This window comes from Bufo gargarizans, chromosome 5 (genome assembly GCF_014858855.1).
Source record: "Bufo gargarizans isolate SCDJY-AF-19 chromosome 5, ASM1485885v1, whole genome shotgun sequence".
Lineage (NCBI taxonomy): Eukaryota > Metazoa > Chordata > Amphibia > Anura > Bufonidae > Bufo > Bufo gargarizans.
Window position 1 is genome coordinate 69,134,290 of NC_058084.1, and position 24,304 is coordinate 69,158,593.

Sequence of the window (24,304 nt, forward strand, 5' to 3'; positions counted from 1 at the left end):
TATGGATAGTATGGCTTATCCGTCGCATTTACTCCATTGACATCAATGGGAAAAAACACATACCTTACAAAACTGCATATAAAAAGAAACTTGTTTAGAAATGCTTCCTGAATAAATAAAAAAAATGCATTGAATTAAGTTCACTACCCTTGTGTGAATACACTCTAATTAGTGCATATGAACAACTCTAAATGAGTTAATAATGTATCATGAAGGCCACAGTAAGGTAAGAGTCCAGTCTCGTATGTCAAGTTAGGATTATATTCATATTATTGCTCGACAGCATGTAAAATCCTTGTGACATGCACCCATAATCCCTCTTCAAGAGGCCAAAGGTAGGAAGCCTCGAAGCAATGGAAAGCTCTGGTTTTCCTAAAAAACTGTTGGTGGGCAGCCCCAACCTTATGCTAATCTCAGAATGATGGCTGGCACAGGGTCTCAGATCTCAGAAACATTGGAGTCACTGGTCTCCGTTACCTAGCTGATCACCATAAAATACTACGCCAGGATGGCAGCTGCAAAGTATATCTGCACTGTTGAGAGAGCTTGATTTTTCAGAGGGTAACCACAGGATATGTCGAGGGTTTTCTCCTTCAGAAACCATAAGAGTTTATTGGAACTAGCTAATCAGGTTACTAAGCAGAAGTATAAATGTTTGTGCAAATTACAGCCTATGGGCAATTTCATAAAATTACATTGTTGGTGAGACATTTCCTAGTATTCAGACTATGAAAAAGTAAAGGATTCCATAATCATAAGGACATTTTTCAAAACATTGCAATATCTCCTTCGATGATATTCAGCAACTCTGCCTTAGGTACTCTATCGCTTTCCGAAGACAGTGATAGTTTGGGCCTGAATGTAGCATTGACAAAGTCTGACTAAGGGGTCTCCTCACAAACAATAGGCCTGCCATATCAAGTGCATATCCCATAAATGGCTTACTGTTGGTGCCAGTTCCCTGCATGGAAGTCAACAGGAATATCAGGTATGGATGGTACACACACATGAATGCTTACCTGTCTCCACAGACTACGATGAAGTATAAGAAGACATGTCTCTCTCTCTCCATGATGAAAAAGATAGTCTTAAAAATGGGCTCATAGACCTTCTATTGAGCGTATCTACTGCAGCAGGGACAAAGAGCGCTGTGTGAGAGTGTGTTGTCCTTGTTCTAGTGATCAATAGGGGTCTCAGGACTCGGAACCCCAGTGATTCATTTGATATGTTGCTACGATATATCAAACAACTTCTGAAAGGTGTCGACAATTTCTGGCTACTGTTGACCAATGCCTATAGAAGATAACCATATGACACTAATATAGTTTTGTTCATATTCTGTACCATTCTCACCATGTCCGCTTTTTGGGCAAATCTCTTTTGTTTGCATAAAGGTCTTGTTCATAAGATGGCCACTGATGGAGAGCCATGTGACCAGACACATCACTCAGCCTTCTCCATTCAAACTCACTACATCTGCACTAAAATCCCAACAGTGCAAGTACGTATGGCAGGTGCAATGTACTTGAATGGAGGAGACTGTGATTTGCCTGGTCACATGACCATCTATCAGCGGTCATCTTAGAGCAGCACAAAAGACTTCTCCAACAAGGGGGCATACCTTATGAACTATACAAAATGGTGCAGAATATCAACAAAGACTACATTAGTAAGTGCCTTATAGTCAACTTACAAACACATTGGTCAACATTAACCAGAAAGTGGACAACCCCTTTAAAGTAGAGGGACACGTTAAAAATGAATTAAACATACTCACACAAAAAAATCCAGCATGAAGTACTGAAATGTCAGCAATATTGTACTCATGCAAGCTCAAGTTTTGTCAAATGCCCAAAATCAGAGTCTTGTAGGGACTCTTCACATCACGCTTTAGTCCTCCACTAAGCATCTGCTGGGAGGGTTACACTGAATACTTGAAAACTGCATTCACTTATGTCCTTGAGGGGATCCATTAATTTTAATGAGGCGAACAGAGTCCAAGAGATTAAAGTGGTTCTCCTTAGGATACGACTTCAAAAATCAGATTGGCACCCTCGCCAATCAGCTGTGCAGCACCAGAACTACGCATCTCTGTCCACTCTCTGGTGGCCATATGGTTACTGCAGTGCTGCTCTCAATCAAGTGAATGGGAGCAGCACTGCAGTAACCAGGAAGGTGAATTGAAGCAGTGCTGCCGGGACAAGGCACGGCCACTACATAGAAGACAGAGGTGCCCGATTCCAATGCCGCACAGCCGATTGACAGGAGTGCCGGGAGTCGAAATCCTGCCGATCTGATATTAATAACCTATTCTACGAATAGGTCATTAACAGTTGCATCTCGAGGACTCCTTTAAAATGTATTTTTGTTTTGGAGGACACAATAGTGTAGTCTACAATGCGGTGGTGCCCTGCAAAAAGATGTATGTACACAGATGGAGGTTAAACAGAGTCTAAGGTTAAAGTTTTGGACTCTGTTTGCCTCAATAATGTGAATGGATCACCTAAGGGATAGGTTTGAATATCATTTTCAGGCACTGAAACCTATCCCAAAAGCAGAGAGCTAAAGCCTGATGTGAACAGCCCCTTATAAGGTTCTTACTGAGAGACTACACAAGATTGAGCCTCTACAGTCACGATATATACAGTAGCCAGAGAGATAAGGTCAGATGCATGTATCAGGGGGGGAGAAGTCTGCCTTCCTACACATTGCAGAAGAAGTCATTCATCAGCTGCACAAGCACCACGGCTGCTAGGTTTATTTTCTCTGTAATTTGTGGATAAGATCAGTGATGTGGGTCCAATATATAATGAAATCGCTTTTTTGGGCACTAAATATTGTCCCTTGTCACCGGGATTAGGCCTCATGCACACGACCATGTGTATTTTGCGGTCCGCAGATAAGGTCTGTGTTGCATACGCATTTTTTGTGGACTTATTATATTCAATGGGTTGGTGGTCTGCATTTTGCGACCAAGTATAGGACATGTTCTATAATTCTGCAGAACGGACATGTGGATGCAGAAAGCACACGGATCATCTCTGTGCTTTCCGCATCTGTTTGACCGTTCTGCAAAGACATAGAATATGTCCACAAAATGCAGACTACGGGCAATGGATCCACACGGAAAAGAAAGTGGACCACAAAAAGGACAGTGTTGTGTGCATAAGCCTTAGAATAGAATCAGTGCAAACCAGTACATAGGGCAGCATTGCACAGCAAGCATTAACATCGCTGATACCAAAGGTACCAGAGGCAAAAGAGGGTATCGGGGCTTCCATAGCATCAGTGAAACCTGGCACCATGATCAGAACCAAATCGCTATAAAATAACAGGCACTTGATAACAGTCAGTAATTAACTGGACTAAGTGCCATTACACTTCAACCTTTATATTTTTTTCTTTGGTCGGTTGTAGCGGCCAGGATGCCAAATTTGCAGGTTAACGGAAGTACTACCTGCAAAATTGTGCTGCCCTTGGCTGAGGCAAGTGGGCAGAGTCAAGGCTGCAAAAGGCAGCCACATTGTGGCCATGACATGAAAACCCAGCATTGATGGGTGTAACATCTGAATGGATTACATCACCTGTTTAAAGTGTTGCAGGCTCTGATCACTTTAGCGTCAAGGCTTCTGTTCTTAAAGGGGTTGCCCATGTTCAGTGCTGAACCCGGTAATATCACCTTATTCCCCCACTCAGTCCCCCTATATGTGCATTTCATGCTGCGCTGAATCGTGCAGGGCAAGGGCTTTTTCAGGAGATCCATGATGTATCGGCCTCTCCATGGGTAAGCTAGGCAGAGGTTCCACCTAGCAGTGAGCCTGGTGATGTCACCGGCACTAATGGGCGGGCTTTAGCGCTGCCCTAGCCTGTAAAACAGCAAGGGCAGCTCTAAAGCCCACCCATCAGTGCCCGTGACATCACCGGGAACACTGCTAGGTGGAAGCCTCCGCCTAGCAGTGTAAACAAAAAAGCCCTTGCCCTGCACTATACGGCACAGGGCAAGGGAGAGCATCGGAGCATGAAATGTCAGAGGGGCCGAGTGGGGGAAGAAGGGGATATGTCCGGGTTCAGCTCTGAACCCAGACAACCCCTCTCTTAAGCTGCCCTCGCTGATTTCAATGGTCTCTCAGTTATGTGGTAATGCACAGTAGTTTTTAAGAACTTACATATTAACCCTTGCAGTGCACTTCCAGCGAGGAGTCTGATGTATTCATGGTATGCATGCTCCCCCCACCCTCTGGTTGACAGATTTCTCCCTATGTACAGTAATAGGGAAAAGGCTGTCAATTGGGCATCGGAGGGCGGAGGGAGAATGCACATCATGAATACATCTGACTCCTTGCCGAAAGGGTTAAGATGTAAGTTCTTCAAAACTACCGCACATTAAAACACATACGTTGAAATCAGTGTGTCTGTCACTACTGCCCTCAAAGGGCAACATAACGGAGCTGACCGGTTCCCTTCAGCTCCATGACAGCACCGACAAATCTGTTTCAAAAAGTTCCCAAAGAATCCACATGCATATCATGGACTTATAATGGATCCGTCAGTTTCAGGGTGTTTTTACGGTCAAAATACAGCTGCAGACTATGTTATTCTCCCCATAGAACACCCAGAACCGGATGCCAATGTGAACAGAGCCTTGTCATAACGTTGATGGACTTCTTATAGCTCTTATTTTGAATGCTTCTCTAGAGCTTAAAGGGAATCTGTCACCTATTTTGAGCCTATAATACTGTTAACATCGCAATGTGCAATAAAGTACCTTCATTCCTGCATGTGTCCTCTTTCTTTTATTCAACTTTTCATTCAGATGAAAAAGCGATTTTTCTGATATGCAAATAAAGCCTCAAGGTGCCCAGAGGGGCGTTATTACTCTGCTCTAGTGCCCAGTAACGCCCCCCTGCAGTGCCCAGCACGCCTCCTAAGAAATAAATGTACTCCTACATCCTTGCCGAACGGCGCCGCCCCCTCCACTACCTCATGTAATTTATTCACTGCACCATCCTTGCTTCCTCCTCTCTTGGCCTCCGAAATCCCACGCAGGCGCAGTATCGCTGAGTGCCTGCGCCTGTACGATACTCCTGCTCCTGAGGGCAACAGCGCTCTGATTACGTCACTGGGCTCGGCGCATGCCCAGTGACACTATAGAGGCTGTTGCCCTCAGGAGCAGGAGTATCTTACAGGCGCAGGCACTCAGCGATACTGCGCCTGCGTGGGATTTCGGAGGCCAAGAGAGGAGGAAGCAAGGATGGTGCAGTGAATAAATTACATGAGGTAGTGGAGGGGGCGGCGCCGTTCGGCAAGGATGTAGGAGTTCATTTATTTCTTAGGCGGCGTGCTGGGCTTGGAAGAAAGGCGTGCTGGGCACTGCAGGGGGGCGTTACTGGGCACTAGAGCAGAGTAATAACGCCCCTCTGGGCACCTTGAGACTTAATTTGCATATCAGAAAAATCGCTTTTTCATCTGAATGAAAAGTTGAATAAAAGAAAGAGGACACATGCAGGAATGAAGGTACTTTATTGCACAGTGCGATGTTAACAGTATTATAGGCTCAAAATAGGTGACAGATTCCCTTTAAAAAAGTAAGGATCTTCTGGTCTTCAGAAAGATGGAATGGAATATATGCGAAACAGGACCCAAAGCAAGTCTGACTTTGTCTGGGCATCCTCCGATTGTCACATATGCAGTACATGTGCGTTTTCCAGTCTCACAGGTACAAATCTGCTGACAGATGTGGACATGTTTCTGAATGCAGAGTAAATAAAATGTTACCATATACTGACAGCAGGCAGAAAACCCCTTTAAACACAGTACAATGAATATTATAAGGGGGGGGTCGCTAAACAAATTTAGTTAACCCTATAAATAATTCTCTCGTTCCCTCAGTTGGGTGTGGGTCCTTAGATGCCTGATGAGAAAGGCGGCACAGTTTGATGGCTCTTGGTCACTAGGCAGTCCGCCCTTCCATTCTATTAATGAAGATCTGTTAGGATATGGGTTTAGAGACTTATTCTTCATTTCTGGCGAGGTTAAATAGACATCCATGTATCGTCTTACAAAGTGTGAATCTCCGAAATTTCAATCTTGAATTCCAGCGGCTGCAGGCTGTGCACTTGGATACTACACTTGGGACATGTGAAATACATGTCGGCCATGTAATTACTTTTAATGCAGTAGTAGCAAAAGACGTGAGTGCAGCCGATGGTATGAGGCATGGTGGGCCATTCGCCACACAGGCAGCACTCCTTGCAGACGATAGCTAGTGATGGGTCGGTAAGGCGCAGCCCTTTGACCGGCTTGAACCAAGAGAACAGCTTCATTTTTAGCTTTTGAGTATTGATAAGGGGAAGGAGAAAAATAAAAAATTCTGCAAATCCGTGCCACAAAATCTCCCTGTTCATGTAATCAAAGCCAACCTGCCGCACGTCTTGGGGTCTGTTGAAAACAGACCGGATTCCTAGCAATCGTTCGGTCAGTGTGGCACATTTTCCTTGCTGTAGAAAAATTAAGAAATTCAGGAGCCCAAAAACCTTGATGAGCCCAGAAGAGACATTTATCAAATGCTTCATCCTTTGAAACGAAGACCCAAAGGGGTTATTACTGAATAAGTCATAGGACCTCTCCTCCAACCATTTGCCTCCCACAGATAACAGTGCGAACCATACTTTCTGCTGTTTATTAAGTGGCCGGTACTTCGGAGTCTGAGACAAGTCATTTTTGTAATGAATGTTCAGGATCGCCTGGCCAATGGTGGCATTCTTGGAGTAGACTGTGTATCTCCACAAAAACAGCCACAGAAAAGCTTTAATCTCTGGTTCAAAGCGACTCAAAAGTCCTGGTTTGAAGCCCTGAAAACAGCTGTTAAACTGAGTCCAGATCAATTGCTCCAGTGCCTTGTTCAACTCAATGGCATCCAGTTGACTAATTCTTAGTACAGGATTTAGGTCTTCCATATTGTTTTTAGCCACGGCCATTTCAACTGCAGGAAAATAAATCTGGTTATTTAACATGCAGAATAATTATCTGAATGAAAAGTCCTATTTCTAATTCAGAACATGTATTGTCATCAAGGTTTTAAGAGGGTATTTTCAGTTTAGGTCAGAGGCTTAGGCATCTCAATGACTCACTGGTTTCTATTATTGCCTTGAAGCACTTGGGGCATTGGGTCCTGCAACATCTCAAAGTACCTTGGCTTCTGAAAAGGAAGCTGTCACCAGTTTTATGCTGTCCTATCAGACCGCAGCATAAGGTGGTGACAGAGGTCCTGAAATGTTGGGTCACTTACCCAGTTGTTTACTTAAAGGCCCTAATGAGAAGCACCAGAACAAAACAGAGTACTGGAGTCCCTGTGTTCATGAGCTGCTGCATGTCCTCTTCCTTCTGTCGTTCTATGTATAGGAAGAAAGAAACCAATCAGAGGCCGGGGCTGCCAGGAGCTCATGAATACTAGGACCCCCGAGCACTACACTAAGGGGATTCCAATGGGACCAAATAAAGGAAGTAACCCAGCAATTCAATCAGGGTCTCTGTGATCCAATAGGGCAGCATACAACTAGTGACTAATTCTCTTTAAGAGAGATTTCTATGAAACTGGCACTAAAGTACAGAGTTATGGAAGATAACCTTACTAGTAATGAAAATAATGGTGGTGCAAATGGCTTCCTAAATAATAAGTAAAATTAAACTGGCTATAAGAATGATGTTTGATGGAGCTCCTATATCTGTATCAAAAGGTAAAATGCCTGGCCTGGTGCCTTCCTAGCACTTAATTTCAGCTATTGGCAGGGCCCCAGTGGTCAGACCACCAATGATTGGACATTTATGGCCAGTGCTTACTAAGATTATTCACGAAAGGCTGAGATGGCAATAACCTTTTAACAATGAAATATCCAGAAGTCTGCCCTTATAAACCAAGGAGGTGTGGGTTTTTCTTTTCTAATCTATCCTAGAAAAATAAGAGTTGATATGAGCATTTTACCTGTTGTGGTTTATGAGCATTATCTAGCACAGCTCTGGGTGGGACAATTACCCAAAGTATGGGAAGAATATACAAACTCCATGCAGATGATGCTCGGGTCAGTCGGTCAGATTGGGACCCATGGTCCTGTGGCTGCGTTACTACTTTCTTAAACAATAATTAACCTATGCCACTTAATGCTTAGAAAGGGCTTAGGAATCTCCCACCTAATGTCCTGAAAGAATAATACTGAAGTGTACAGTAATAACCAGGAATGGGGAAAATGGTGGTCTATTTTTCAGTATATGACTAGTATTTTTGTGTTCTTATAAATAAGAACATAGGGAAAGAAATAAGATGTTAGGACCAACTGCTCCCACTAATCCTTTGCACTGGTTTTGATAAGCCTCCCCCATAGCTTATTTATTGGATCATGTACTCTTCCTACTGTAAATCTATTAGAGTACGAGAAGTCACTGACTTCCATATAAAAGCAAAAGACAAAAGTCTAAAGCTGGCCATACAAATACAATGGCTTCCAGCTGAAATATCATTCAGTTAACAGATATCTGTCCAGACTTCCTCCCGACTCCCCATAAGTTCACTTCGGTGTGTATGTGTAGTCAATGGGGATAGAGCCACCGTCAGACATTTCTGGCCAAGGCTTATCTCCTGGTAGAACAAAACGATCAGGCGAGAATATTAATTTCCCGCGATCCTTCTCTCCACCGACATCATCTGTCAGGGTAGAGTCGGGAGCCCATCATACACACTAGACCATCCCTGCCGTGCTTGGAAGGTTTGGCCAACAATACACTACTATATGGGGGCCTTTAGAGTTCTTACATGCATCACAAAACCCAGAGGTGACTTAAAGGAGACTAATATTCTTAAAGGGGTTGTCCCACTCCCAAAACAAAATTAATCACTAGGAATATTCGTAAAGAAAAGTAAGAAAGCCACTCGCATCTTGTAAGCTGCAATGGTCCAGTGCTATGGGTCCCATTTCCACTTCTTCTGGTCCTTGGTGGACCGGTAGTGTTACGTCCTGTTCGTGGTCATGTGCACTGGGCAGCCATTCACTGGAAAGGATGTGTCTGCAAGTGGCACATAACTACTGAGCCTGTGTGCTTATGTGCCACTCAGGGAAACATCACTGATGAGGCCAATGAATGACTGTAGTGGTGCACGTGACCATGAACAGAAAATAACACTACCGGTCCGCCGGGGATAGGAGACTCTTTATTTTACAGACATTCCTGGTGGTAAATAATTTAGGTCGGACCACCCCTTTAATAACGTACAAAAAAAGCGGGTATATTATTATTCATAACACGCCTCAGCTTCTGCTGAACTTCTTTTTCAAGATAGAGTTTTGTCTAAATGAATGAGAACTCATTTTTCAAAAAGACTGTGTGCTGCAATTGAGGTGCATATTATCATAATACTAGCCTAAGTGTACCACCCTTACTGTGCTATCTACAGCATGGCCCCATTACAGTGCCAACCACGTCATGCCCCCATGACAGTGCCAACCACGTCATGCCCCCATGACAGTGCCAGCCACGGCATGCCCCCATGACAGTGCCAGCCACGGCATGCCCCCATGACAGTGCCAGCCACGGCATGCCCCCATGACAGTGCCAGCCACGGCATGCCCCCATGACAGTGCCAGCCACGGCATGCCCCCATGACAGTGCCAGCCACGGCATGCCCCCATTACAGTGCCAGCCACGGCATGCCCCCATTACAGTGCCAGCCACGGCATGCCCCCATTACAGTGCCTGCCACGGCATGCCCCCATTACAGTGCCTGCCACGGCATGCCCCCATTACAGTGCCTGCCACGGCATGCCCCCATTACAGTGCCAATCTGACTGGGTGCCATGGGCTCTTCCATATTTCCTTTGTGCTTCTTTTTCTGCTGTAGGAATGGAGGATTAGGAGCATAATAAGATGGGACTGATAACTATTTCATTCATATAAATGATATAATCAGTTCAGAATGACAATGGTAGAAGTAGGACAGTGTAAATGTAGACAGACAGTCTTACACTGCGCCAAACTTATCACAGTGGCTGATGCTGAGTCGTAAATCTGGTGCACCTTTAGACTGTCTAGTTTAAATTTACACCACATATTTTTGGCTTTATTTTACTACAAAACCCCTAATTTTCAGACTTTTTTGACCCATTCGCATTTTTTGCGGATTGGATGCTGAGCCATTAATTTCAATGGGGCTGCAAGAAATGCGGACGGCACACCGCGTGCTGTCTGCATCCATATGTCCGTTCCGCAGTCCCGCAAAAAAGATAGAACATGTCCTATTCTTGTTCGTTTTGCAGACAAGAATAAGCATTGTTACGTTGGATTTGCAAATGTCATCCGTATTTGTTCTGGATCCACATTTTGCGGACCGCAAATTAAATACGGTCATGTGAATGCACCCTCAAGCTGCAGCCACTTGACCGAAAAGGCATTGAAAGTGTCCTAAAGGGGTTGGCCGGTTTTCTACATTGATGACCCTTGCTAATCAGCTGTTTGAAGAGAAAGTAGTGCTCATACGAGCGCTGCCTTCTGTTCACTGTTTACCTGCTCGCCGTTGACATTGCAGCGGCGAGCTGAGGTAATTGCAGCTTACCTATTCACTTCAATGGGAAAGAGCAGATGGATGTAACTGCTCCTTCTCGTTGATGTGAATGGGGACAGAGGAGCTGCAATTATCCCTGCCCACCACTGCGATGTCAACAGAGAGCAGGTAAACCGTGAACAGAAGGCCCCCATTACAGTGCCAGCCACGGCATGCCCCCATTACAGTGCCAGCCACGGCATGCCCCCATTACAGTGCCAGCCACGGCATGCCCCCATTACAGTGCCAGCCACACCATACCCCCATTACAGTGCCAGCCACGGCATGCCCCCATTACAGTGCAAGCCACGGCATGCCCCCATTACAGTGCAAGCCACGGCTTGTACCCATTACAGTGCCAGCCACGGCATGCCCCCATTACAGTGCCTGCCACGGCTTGCCCCCATTACAGAGCCAGTTACGACATGTCCCCATTACAGTGCCAGCCACAGCATGCCCCCATTACAGTGCCAGCCACAGCATGCCCCAATTACAGTGCCAGCCACAGCATGCCCCAATTACAGTGCCAGCCACAGCATGCCCCCATTACAGTGCCAGCCACAGCATGCCCCCATTACAGTGCCAGCCACAGAATGCCCCCATTACAGTGCCAGCCACAGAATGCCCCCATTACAGTGCAGCCACAGAATGCCCCCATTACAGTGCAGCCACAGAATGCCCTCATTACAGTGCCGGCTCCCGACATGCCCACCTATCAGCTGTTTGAAGAGAAAGTAGCGCTCATACAAGCTCTGCCTTCTGTTCACGGTTTACCTGCTTGCTGTTGACATCGCAGTGGCGGGCAGGGATAATTGCAGCTCCTCTGTCCCCATTCACATCTACGAGAAGGAGCAGTTACAATGCCTTTTCGGTCAAGTGGCTGCAGCTTGAGGGTGCATTCACATGACCGTATTTAATTTGCGGTCCGCAAAATGTGGATCCAGAACAAATACAGATGACATTTGCAAATCCAATGTAACAATGCTTATTGTTGTCTGCAAAACAAACAAGAATAGGACATGTTCTATCTTTTTTGCGGGACTGCGGAACGGACATACGGATGCAGACAGCTCGCGGTGTGCCGTCCGCATTTCTTGCAGCCCCATTGAAATTAATGACTCAGCATCCAATCCGCAAAAAATGCGAATGGGTCAAAAAATGTCTGAAAATTAGGGTTTTTGTAGTAAAATAAAGCAAAAATTTGTGGTGTAAATTTAAACTAGACAGTCTAAAGGTGCACCAGATTTACGACTCAGCATCAGCCACTGTGATAAGTTTGGCGCAGTGTAAGACTGTCTGTCTACATTTACACTGTCCTACTTCTACCATTGTCATTCTGAACTGATTAGATCATTTATATGAATGAAATAGTTATCAGTCCCATCTTATTATGCTCCTAATCCTCCATTCCTACAAAAAAAAAATTGAAGCACAAAGGAAATATGGAAGAGCCCATGGCACCCAGTCAGGTCTCTGATCTCATTGTCACCTTTTTTTTTTTTTTCTTAAATGTCAAAAATTCAGGCAAAAGAATGTCAGATCTATCTGGGAGAAGGAGGTTAAAGGAGATCACCGGGGAGTGAAATCCTTACGATTGTTTTGCAAATCGGGACTCTCCCTATGGCCTATATAATGTGATAAACTAAATGTACAAAACATTACAATACATATAACGTGAATCAAAGCTAAAAATACATAAAAATTAAATTAAAAAAAGAAGTCGCAGTCTACCGCATTGTTCACATTGAAAGAATAGGATTCACCAAAACTTGTGGTGACTTCTATAGAACTCAGCAGGTGCGGATCTCCTGACTGTCCTGCCCGAGTTTGACTGACTGCTTCCTGAATTTCACATTATTTTGTCCACCCATGGTCCAAACATACATAGATAGTTGACCCCATGCTTGAAGCGTACAGCAGGAACAAGGAACAAAAGCTCGGCTTCTGCAGGTGGGCCTGACTTTTGTATTGTGATTATCTGATGAAAGAATAAAATTGTATGTGGGGAGAAAAGGGAAAACTAAATGCACCGCACTCCCGAGACTATTCATGGAAATACTCCACTCTGCTACCTATTGACATTCGCTCAACGTCACATGAATATCATGTTGTAACAAAGAATGACCCCAGATCTGCAGACAAAACCCGAGAACAAAGGGAGGTTCTTTCTCTTGAGGTCACTGCACTAACAAAAAGAAAAGTCAAACTACTGAAGCCAAATTGTGCACATGCATAAAATGTGGAGGCGAGCCCGCTGCAGCCATTTGCTGGCTTATATTCCCTGTAGGCCAATTTAAGGGAGCACCTTCCAAGCAAACGATATGTGCAAGAATGCTGCACTGGATTTCCCCCTCTGTGTCTGTAGACCAGAGTAAATAAATAAGCGCTCGCTACATTAATTCTCATGTAATACCACAAGTGGAACAAAGGAAAGCATCTTTTGTGTTCTCTTTTACACAAAATATAAATAATAATATAAATAAATAAATGGATACCGTATTTTTCATCATTCACACGTCCGCAATTTTGTTCCGCATTGTTCCGGAATGGACCCATTCATTTCTATGGGGCCGCACGATGTGCTGCCCAGATCCGGAAATGCGGACCGCCACTTCCGGGTCCGCAATTCCATTCCAGAAAAAAAAAATAGAACATGTCCTATTCTTGTCCGCAATTGCGGACAAGATTAGGCATATTCTATTATAATGCCGGTAATATGCGGTCTAGGGCTGAAACGATTATTCGAATAACTCGATTAAATCGAGTCAAAAAATTCATCGATGCAGTTTCCCTGCATCGAGGAATCGTTTACATCACGTGATCACGGAGCGGGAGTGAAATTAAGCGTCTCACTCACCGCTTCCGTGTCCTCCGGAGGCCAGAGAGGCAGGACTGAGCCGGCCGGCACAGCGGAGGGGGGAGGAGGGAGTCCCTCCCTCCCCTCTGTGCGCGGCTGCCGCTGAACACCAATGAGGACAGAGTAGGAGGAGGAGGGGAGGGACTGTGGCCACTGCGCCACCAATGAATGTGCCGGCCATATCCCACAGGGTCCCCCTCCTCCCCCCCATCATTGGTGGCAGTGTCAGTTCCGATCGGAGCCCCAGCAGTGTAATGCTGGGGCTCCGATCGGTTACCATGGCAGCCAGGACGCTACTGAAGTCCTGGCTGCCATGGTATGTTAGTGAGCAGAGAGCAGCGCATTATACTCACGTGCGCTGTGGCCGGCGGTCGCTCCTTCTCATAGGTCTGTGCGGCGCATTGCTAATGCTGTAAGCATTAGCAATCCGCCGCACAGACCTATGAGAAGGAGCGACCGCCGGCCACAGCGCACGTGAGTATAATGCGCTGCTCTCTGCTCACTAACATACCATGGCAGCCAGGACTTCAGTAGCGTCCTGGCTGCCATGGTAACCGATCGGAGCCCCAGCATTACACTGCTGGGGCTCCGATCGGAACTGACACTGCCACCAATGATGGGGGGGGAGGAGGGGGACCCTGTGGCCACTGCCACCAATGATTAATACTGGGGAGGGAGGGGGGGGGGGGGTTGCGTTACCAGAGGGGGGGGCAGGCAGATCAGAGGCTGGGGGAGGCAGATCAGAGGCTGGGGGGAGTGGGGGAGGCAGATCAGAGGCTGGGTGGAGGGGGGGCAGATCAGAGGCTGGGGGGGAGGCAGATCAGAGGCTGGGGGGGAGGCAGATCAGAGGCTGGGGGGGGAGGCAGATCAGAGGCTGGGGGGGGAGGCAGATCAGAGGCTGGGGGGGGAGGCAGATCAGAGGCTGGGGGGGGAGGCAGATCAGAGGCTGGGGGGGGAGGCAGATCAGAGGCTGGGGGGGGAGGCAGATCAGAGGCTGGGGGGGAGGCAGATCAGAGGCGGGGGGGGAGGCAGATCAGAGGCGGGGGGGGAGGCAGATCAGAGGCTGGGGGGGGAGGCAGATCAGAGGCTGGGGGGGGAGGCAGATCAGAGGCTGGGGGGGGGGGAGGCAGATCAGAGGCTGGGGGGGGGGGAGGCAGATCAGAGGCTGGGGGGGGAGGCAGATCAGAGGCTGGGGGGGAGGCAGATCAGAGGCTGGGGGGGAGGCAGATCAGAGGCTGGGGGGGGAGGCAGATCAGAGGCTGGGGGGGGGGCAGATCAGAGGCTGGGGGGGAGGCAGATCAGAGGCTGGGGGGGGCAGATCAGAGGCGGGGGGAGGCAGATCAGAGGCTGGGGGGGAGGCAGATCAGAGGCTGGGGGCAGGCAGATCAGAGGCTGGGGGGAGGCAGATGGAGAGAGAGTGGCTGCAAGCACCACCTTGGCATGTATAAAGTTATTGGTTTAGAGAGGGGTTAATGAAGGCACCTCCAAGGTGCTTTCATTAACCTCTTCAAACCAATAACGTTATACATGCCTAATGCCAAGGTGCTTCCATTAACCCCTCCAAACCCAATGGGCATGTATAAAGTTATTGGTTTGGAGGGGTTAATGGAAGCACCTTGGCATTAGGCATGTATAAAGTTATTAACCCCTTCAAACCAATAACTTTATACATACCTAATTACGTACGTTATTTTAAGTAGCTTTTTCTTATTAGATTACTCGATGAATCGAGAAATATAATCGATAGAATACTCGATTACAAAAATATTCGTTTACTGCAGCCCTAATGCGGTCTGCAAAAGTGGGGGGAAAATGTCCCTGCGTCTTTTGGGGTGAATACTAATGAGCGCTTCTATTATGGAAGCGCTCATTAGTACCGGGGACCAGGAAGCAGTGAGGGCTCTCTACTCACCGCTTTCTGGTCCTACGCTGTCGGCTGTGCACAGCGTGAGGGCGCTCTGTGACCTCACACTGTGCGCGTCGGTTCACAGCACAGCTGGCGGCAGGAAGAGCAGGAAAGGTAAGTGTTTTTTTCATTTTATGTGCTCTGTGGCATAGGGGAGGATGAGAGGCCTATGGGGGCCTGATGAGAGGCCTATGGGGGCCTGATGAGAGGCCTATGGGGGCCTGATGAGAGGCCTATGGGGGCTGATATGGGGGCCTGATGAGAGGGGGCTGATATGGGGGCCTGATGAGAGGGGGCTGATATGGGGGTCTGATGAGAGGTATGGGGCTCTTATCTGAGGTCTGATTGGGGGTCATTCACATTGGGGTCTGAGCTGAGGTCTTATTGGGGTCTTAATAACACCAGGGTATATGTGTGTGTGTGTGTATATATATATATATATATATATATATATATATATATATATATATATATATATATACACATACATACATGCACACATACTGTATGGGGACATTGGGGCAGATTTACTACTTCTTGTTAATATTTAGACAGTATAAACTCAGACTGGACAGTCTCAAGATGCAACATAAGACCACCGATAGCCATCATCACTGCAGTGGGGAGGATGGAGGGGCAGTGCTGGAAAAGATTGTGCCTTAAAAGAAAATTAGCTCAGACAACCCCTCAGGATAGGTAATTAATATCAGATCGGCAGGAGTGCAAATTCCGGCACCCCCGCCAATCAGCTGTTTGAAGAGATGCACACATGCCCAACCTGCTGCTTCCTTCATTTTAGGGGACTCAGAGGGGTTCAGGGTCCCTGTTCTCATGATCAGCGGTAGGACCCCCACCAATTTAACAGTCAACCCCTATCCTGTGGGATGACTTGTTGCTACTGGAATAACCCTTCAATTATCATACTATTCCCCCATGTAGCACTGCCTTAAAATAGGTCTCTATACACCGCTGGGTATCTTCAGTAAAAGCCAGTATCCCCCTTCATGATTTACCTGCTGGCTGTCAAAATCTCAGCGGCGAGCAGGTGTAATTACAGCTCCTCCGTCCATTCACTTTAATGGGAAGGGGCAGTTAGATTCCGTCTGCTTCTTCCCATTGAAGTGACTGGGACAGAGGAGTGGTAATTACACTGCTCACCGGTGCAGTGCTGACGGCAAGCAGATAATTAGTGAAGAGAAGGCAGGGCTTGCACGAGCGCTGCCTCCTCTTCAAACAGCTGATCGGCAGGGGTCTCAGGGGACTCCCGCCAATCTAATACTGATGACCTATCCTGAGAATAGGTCATCAATATAGGAAACCGATCAACCCCTTTAAGAAACGACATGTCTGTCACCCTTCCTAACCAATATGCAAATGAATAGCAGTAACATGGATAACATGTATATTTCTGTCAAGACCTCACTTCGTACCTTTGTTGATAGCGTGGACTGAGACTGTAAAAATGTAATGGCCCTGTCTTTACAGGAACAGCCTGAAAAATGAATATAGAAAGTTATCGGTGACAAGCAAGAAACAAGACATGATATCATTTTCCTATATGATTGGTATCTCTGTCATACTATTACATACTTATACCCTCTCCGAGAGCTGGAAGAACGGAGCCAAAGCCTCAGCTCCTTAGATACGGGGATGTTCTCGCCCCTATTAGTACAGAGCAGGGTACTGGATAGCAGGAGGTCTCCGATGCAGTCAAAACAGTGCTGTCTGGTTTAAAGGGGTATTCCAGCAGTGACAATTATCCCCTTCTCAACAGGCTAGTGGCTAAATATTAGATAGGTGGGGGTCCTACCGCAGGGACTGCCAGGGATCTCGAGAACGGGGCCTTCCAAAATGAAGGGAGCAGCAGGTCAGTTACGTGCACTGCCGCTTCATACCCCTCTACAGGAGTTCTGTACTCGTCTCCTGAGCTCCTGTAGAGGTAAGTGGAGCTGCAGTGTGCATGGCCGACCTGCTGCTCCATTCATTTTGTGGGGTCCAAAGTGTCACGGGGTCCCCATTCTCAAGATCAGTCGGGGTCCCAGCGGTTATTCTCTATTTACAGGATATCCCCTATCCACAGGACCAACTTGTCACTACTGGAAAACCCCTTTAATCCACATACTTTTCCCCCATGTAGCACTGCCTGGAAAATCGGTCTCCATACACCGCTGTGTATCTTCAGTGAAAGCCAGTACCCCCTGAGCTGTGTCTAAGGCATCTAACCAGCACCCTGATGAAGGGCAGGAGCCCTAAAACATCTGCTTATTAAAGGATATCTTTGGTTTGGCTGCTACGATCTAATCTGCAAACTTCTGTCCCCACGGAGCACTGTTGGGGCTCTCTCCAGACAGAAGCAGTACCCCCTGATTAATGGATAGTAACATTTATTAGAGATGTTACAGGGCTTTTATGGGATTTTTATATCCTTTGGATAAGTCATCAGTATCTGATCGTTGGGGACCGCCGCTGATCAGCTGTTTGAGAAGGCACCGGATCTCATAGTAGCGCTGCGGCCTTCTCTCAGCTTACCAAGCACAGCGCCATCCATATTATAGTGCCTGTGCTTGGTATCGCAGCTCAGCCCCATTCACTTTAATGGCGCTGAACTGTGCCTAGGCCACGTGACCGATGTACGTGACGTCACGCGGCCTAGGGAAAGCTGAGGGAAGGCCGCAGCACTACTGCGAGTGCCGATGCCTTCTCAAACAGCTGATCGGTGGGGGTACCAGGTGTCAGACCCCACCAATCTGATACTGATGACCGATCCAAGGATTGGTCATCAATTAAATAATTATGGGTTTCTTTCCACTACATTCAGTATATGGAAGATGGAAAAACCTCCTGATGTACATCATAAAATCCTCATCCGTCACCAACTGAATCCAAGTCTACAAAACATATACTGGTTGTACTCATTTTTACGGATTCTACTGGTATTACAAAGTGCACACTTTTTCAAAGCTGTGCCCGTTCATACCATCTAAAAGTATATGCCAAAAAGGACACTCAGTAAAGGCCGACTTTAGGATATGATAACATCGGCACATACATCAGGAGCTGGTCCAGCATATACGATGGATCTACACTACAGATGTGGTGTGAACGCAGCCTAACCCATTCATAAGAATTGTGCACGTTCCTGATGTCATTTTTATCTATGAACTGAGGCCATTCCCAAGTCATCAACACATTGATTCACGAGTCCTTACTCTGGAGGGTCTTCCAAGTCTGCCCATTGTATTATTTTTCACTCATCGCACCTACCCCGTCAGCTGATGTATGTCCTCCGATAAACCAGCCATTCGACGTTTCCCCTTCCTGTGTCTGATTTCACAGATCTGTAATACATTACACAGAGTTTGGCTGAGCGCTTGGGTTGAATTAAGTTTTAGACATGATCCTGTATCAAGTAAACACATCCTCCTCGCCTAAGTAGGTGTCACATACCAAACTGCAGCCTATGGTAACCGTCCGAGGACAGCTGTTCTTTATATCAGCCTGTCTCTGATCCGTTCAGCAGAATCAACGGATTTATAATGTTCTGTCCAAGGCAGGAAAATGGTGCAGTGAAATCAATTACACCCTCGAAGCCAGCGGCATATGTATCCTTGAATGCCGACAACTCCAAACTAAGAAAAAAATGGGTGTAGCCAGGCATCACCTTCATACCGTGCTTCAATCAACCCCACCAGTCAGATTCTGTTCACCTCACATTTGGGACATGCGCCTGACAAGTGTGTGTTACATGTCAAGAAATCCAAGAAATCAGTGGTGGGGATCAGAGAAGAACAGTTGGGGATCAGAGACGATCAGCCGGGCATCAGAGACGATCAGCCGGGCATCAGAGACGATCAGCCGGGCATCAGAGACGATCAGCCGGGCATCAGAGACGATCAGCCGGGCATCAGAGACGATCAGCCGGGCATCAGAGACGATCAGTCGGGCATCAGAGACGATCAGTCGGGCATCAGAGACGATCAGCCGGGCATCAGAGACGATCAGCCGGGGATCAGAGACGATCAGCCGGGGATCAGAGACGATCAGCGACGATCAGCCGGGGATCAGAGACGATCAGCCGGGGATCAGAGACGATCAGCCGGGGATCAGAGACGATCAGCCGGGGATCAGAGACGATCAGCCGGGGATCAGAGACGATCAGCCGGGGATCAGAGACGATCAGCCGGGGATCAGAGACGATCAGCCGGGGATCAGAGACGATCAGCCGGGGATCAGAGACGATCAGTCGGGGATCAGAGAAGATCAGTCGGGGATCAGAGACGATCAGCCGGGGATCAGAGACGATCAGCCGGGGATCAGAGACGATCAGCCGGGGATCAGAGACGATCAGTGTGATATCCTCCCTGAAGGATCGGTTCATTTTGATGGAGTTTTCCAGCCGGAGACTCCCATAGAGTTTATATGGAGGATCAGTGCGCATGGTCAAACATCAGCCCATACAAACTTCATCTCATGGTGATCATATGGTTTGGGGAGTGGTGCGTGGCTGTACCTCTAATAATTTAATATTAATGGGGTTCTCCAGGCTACAGATGTTCGTGACCTATCCTGAGGAAAGGCCATCCATATCAGATCGGTGAGGGTCTGACTCCGGGCACCTCCTGCTGATGAGATGTTTGAAGAGGACGCAGTGCTTGTAAGAGAGTCCTCATCATAATTTACCTGCATGTCTACATTCAACTAGTGAATGAGAAAAGCTGTAATTACACTGCACCGATACTGATGACCTACCCTGAGGACACCCAGTACCCCCGCCGATCAGCTGTTTTGGGCTCTGAACAGTGTACGGAGTGGAAGCAGAAAGCTCTGTCCACGGTGTAGTTTCCAGGGCTGGCGTACTGAAACCCAGCTCCCATTCACTTGGATGAGGATACGTCTACACAGCGATTTTGGATGTGACATCTGTCGCGCGACCAAAGGCTGCAGTGTAGCAGGGCTGCCATAAGAATGAGTGGGGTCACTGTGCGACTCGCACGTTTGCTGCAGTCCAGCAGTGTTGGTTTTTTTGTGATCTGCATCGTGCTGCAAATCCTATTCATTCTTATGGCAGCCCCGGCTACACTGCGAAACTTGGGTGCACGACACGTGTTGTGGCCAAAATTGCCATGAGCTGAGCGGCAGTACCCCGGCACTGCAGTGTATGGCGCTGTCTGCCTCCAGCTCTCTATGCTGTATAGTTTTCAGCACTGCCAAAACAGCTGATCGGTAGGGGCACCGGATGTTGGACTCCCACCAATATGATATTGATGACCAATCCTCATGATAGAGAATCCCTTTATTGAACTATTCCAAGGTCTCTAGTTAAAGTGCCCCCTAAAAAGTACAGTATATAAAATGTGTGGCTTATTTTATCATAATGTTATGGACACACAATATACATGGCAGTCTATGGCGGGTGGTCAAAATAAAGAAGAATCCTAAAACAGTGTCAGCTCCATTTAAGAGAATGGTGCTAAGCTGCAAAACCACACACAAGCTGTGGTCCGATGTGGTGCTGTTTTTGGAAGAAAGCAGCCATGTTTTTCTAATTCTGGACAACCCCTTTAAAGGAGTTTTCTAAAACGTTTATACTGATGAGCTGTCCTCTGGATAGGTCAGGAGTATCTGATCGGTGCGGGTCCGGCACCCAGGAACCCTGCTAATCAGCTGTTTTAGAAGGCTACGGCGCTTGCAGTAGCACGAGGGGCTTCTTGCAGCTTTAACTAGGGAAGTGACATCACATCCATCAATCACATGGCCTAGGGCAATGATGGCGAACCTGTGGCACCCAGAGCCCTCTCTGTGGGCACCCGCACCCTGGAAAAAGTCTATGGTATACCAATATGCCTTAGACATTTCCTGCCATTCATCAGCGCAGGGAGCACTATGAACGGCACAGGCAGCGCAGTGAATGTAGGCAGGTTATTATAGCTAAATGATAAAGTACATGGAAGATGCACTATATTGGACTGCAGTATCCAGGTTACATTCCATGTTGGCACTTTGCGATAAATACGTGGGTTTTGGGTTGCAGTTTGGGCACTCTGTCTCTAAAAGGTTCACCATCACTGGCCTAGGGGCAGCTCAGCCCCATAGAAGTGAATGGGGCTGGGCACGATTCCAAGCACAGCCGCTATACAATGTACGGAACTGTGCTTGGTGAGCAGGGAGAAGGCTTCATCACTACTGCAAGCGCAGATGCCTTCTAAAACTTCTGATCGGCAGGAGTCCCCGGTGTTGGACCCTCACTGATCAGATACTGATGACCTACCCAGAGGATAGGTCATCAGTAGAAAAGTCTTGTAAAAGCCCTTTAAGTTATCTGGATCTTCAAGATAGGTCATCAATACCAGATTCAGGGGGGTCACCCTGCCAATCAGCTGTGTGAGGAGACGGCATGCGCAGTGCTCACGTGCCATCTCCCTTTTGTCTTCCTGTTCGCTGCTGTATGTCTATGGCGGATGGCAAAGACCACAGACAGCAGCAGCGGACAGAAAGAGAGAAGGGAGACGGCGTGTGCGCGCCGTCTCCTCGCACAGCTGATTGGTGGACATGCCTGGAGTCGGATCCCCGCCAATCGGATATTGATGACCTATCCTGAGGATAGGTCTTCAACAGTAAAAGTCCGGACAACCCCTTTTAAGGGACTTAGGCTACTTTCATACTTGCCGGCAGGGATCAGCAAAAACGCTTCAGTGATTGATAATACAACCGTCTGCATCGTTCAGAATGGATCCGGTTGTATTATCTTTAACATACCCAAGACGGATCCGTCATGAACTCCATTTAAAGTCAAAGGGGAATGGATTTGTTTTCTATTGTGTCTGAGAAACTGGATCCGGCGTGACCTACAATGCAAGTCAATGGGGACGGATCCATTTTCTCACACACAATAGAAAACAGATCCGTCCCCCAATGACCGTTTTGCTCCTCATCCCATGACGTAAAGAAAACTGCAGTTTGCTCTCCAGTCTGGGAACGCAACCATACGGAACATAATGCATTCTGGTGTTCTGGTGCCCTCCGTTCAGTTCTGTCCCCATTGACAATAATTAGGGACAAAAAGGAAGCGTTTTTCTCCGGTATTGAGATCCTATGACGGATCTCAATACCGAAAAATGCAAACGCACATGTGAAAGTAGCCTTATAAGTACATTTTCTGTCCCCCCTTAGATGACAGCCCAGCAGTCTTACAGATCCGTTACCAAGACTCCACACTAATGTCACAGGAGTGTCATACCGCACTATATATCCTGTCAATATGGCCGAATTACCGATCCTTATTCGGTACATTCAGACGGGTGTAATGTGGCCGCACAGCAGATCTTGTATTACGGCTGCCAGACCAGGACCTCCCCGGTGAGCCAAACCACAGGTTCTGTGTCTGAATGAGCGCCAACGCTGGGTGTCACCTGCTGATTCGCACTATTCCACTAAACATAGGTCTAAAGAACAATTTTAAAACTGCAGCATCAGCAAGGATCAGCGCTGCACAGCAGTACACAACTAGGCAGCCTCCAGCTGTTGCAAAACTACAACTCCCAGCATGCCCGGACAGCCTACAGAAGGGCATTGTGGGAGTTGTAGTTTTACAACAGCTGGAGGGCCGCAGTTTGAGGATGCCTAGATTATACATTTGCTGACTGGAGTTCCCCTTTAGGCCACTGCATGTAATACAACACATGCAGAGCAGTAATATGCCATCTGCTATGCAGAGAGCTCAGCTTCACTGTCACAGTCCCACCATGCACCAAATACTAGAAATAGCACTGTTTTCTATGGTAACCTATCAGATTCCAGCTTTCATTTTTCCCAGCACAGGATGAAAATGAAAGAAAAGACCTGATTGGTTGCTATGGGCAGGACTGGAACTTCCCGCCCTCGCACGAGGTCCGGTATACATGACGTCAGGGAGGGACAAGGCTGACCCAACACAAAGCAGTAGAAGCAGGGAGTCTGGGCCTCAGCAGCTGCTGCGGAACTACAAGTCCCAGGATGCCCCACTGATGAAGACCTGGCATTACATAGAGCGTCAGGCAGAATGTAGGCACAGTCATAGCACAGCGGACAACTCACATGGAAGCAGCAGCACTGATCTCCAGGACATAAACAACCTCTGCAGCTGTCACCACTGCTTCCTGTATGACTCGGGTCACGTGACTAAGTTCTAACTACGGGTGCTGTCAAAGACCAAAACACCACAGACTGCGAGACAAAAATCCTGTAAACTGCTCCAAATGAGAGGCTGAACAGTCTGCACATATTTACAGTATATATGTCTGGTGGATGAGAGGGATGGATACAGATTAGATGGATAGATACAGTAGACTGATATCTGGCAGCAGGTTTGTACCTATGACACCGGCCGACCTGTTACATGTGCACTTGGCAGCTGAAGGCATCAGTGTTGGTATATATGCCTGCATTACTGAGAAAAATGATATTTTAATATCTGCAAATTAGCCTCTAGGAGCAACGTGGGCGTTGCTGTTACACCAAGGCCTCTTGGTCCGCTAAAAATACTGATGACATCCGTGTGCATTCTGTATTTTGCGGAACGGAACAGCTGACCCCTAATAGAACAGTCCTATCCTTGTCCGTAATGCAGACAATAATAGGACATGGTCTATTTTTTGGCGGAACGGAAATATGGAAATGAAATGCACACGGAGTACCTTCCGTTTTTTTGCGAACCCAAAGAAAATTGCACGGACTGATTATTTACAGGGCCAGACAGTGCAAACGTAGTCACTCCTGGCCCTGTCAATCAAAGTGCAGAGGGTGCAGCCTCTAGGCCAGTGGTGGTAAACCGTGCAAAACGCACTTATTTATCACAAAGTGCAAACACAGCAATTTACCTATTACAGTGCGGTATAGTAGATCTTCCATGTACGTTATCATTTAGATATAATAGCCTGCCTGCATTCAGTGGGATGCGTGAAACCCGCGCGAGTAG

At 47.2% G+C, this 24,304-nt stretch overlaps 1 protein-coding gene across 1 annotated transcript; it reads right to left on the reverse strand.

Moving 5' to 3' along the window:
• Positions 1–5,782: 5,782 nt before the first annotated feature.
• Positions 5,783–23,491, reverse strand: PEX2 (peroxisomal biogenesis factor 2). The gene is made up of 4 exons (XM_044294485.1): positions 23,425–23,491; positions 18,616–18,689; positions 16,782–16,843; positions 5,783–6,982 (listed from the first exon to the last, which is right to left on the reverse strand). The coding sequence occupies exon 4, from the start codon at positions 6,975–6,977 to the stop codon at positions 6,057–6,059; it is 921 nt and encodes a 306-aa protein (XP_044150420.1). The 5' UTR covers positions 6,978–6,982; positions 16,782–16,843; positions 18,616–18,689; positions 23,425–23,491; the 3' UTR covers positions 5,783–6,056.
• Positions 23,492–24,304: the final 813 nt, after the last annotated feature.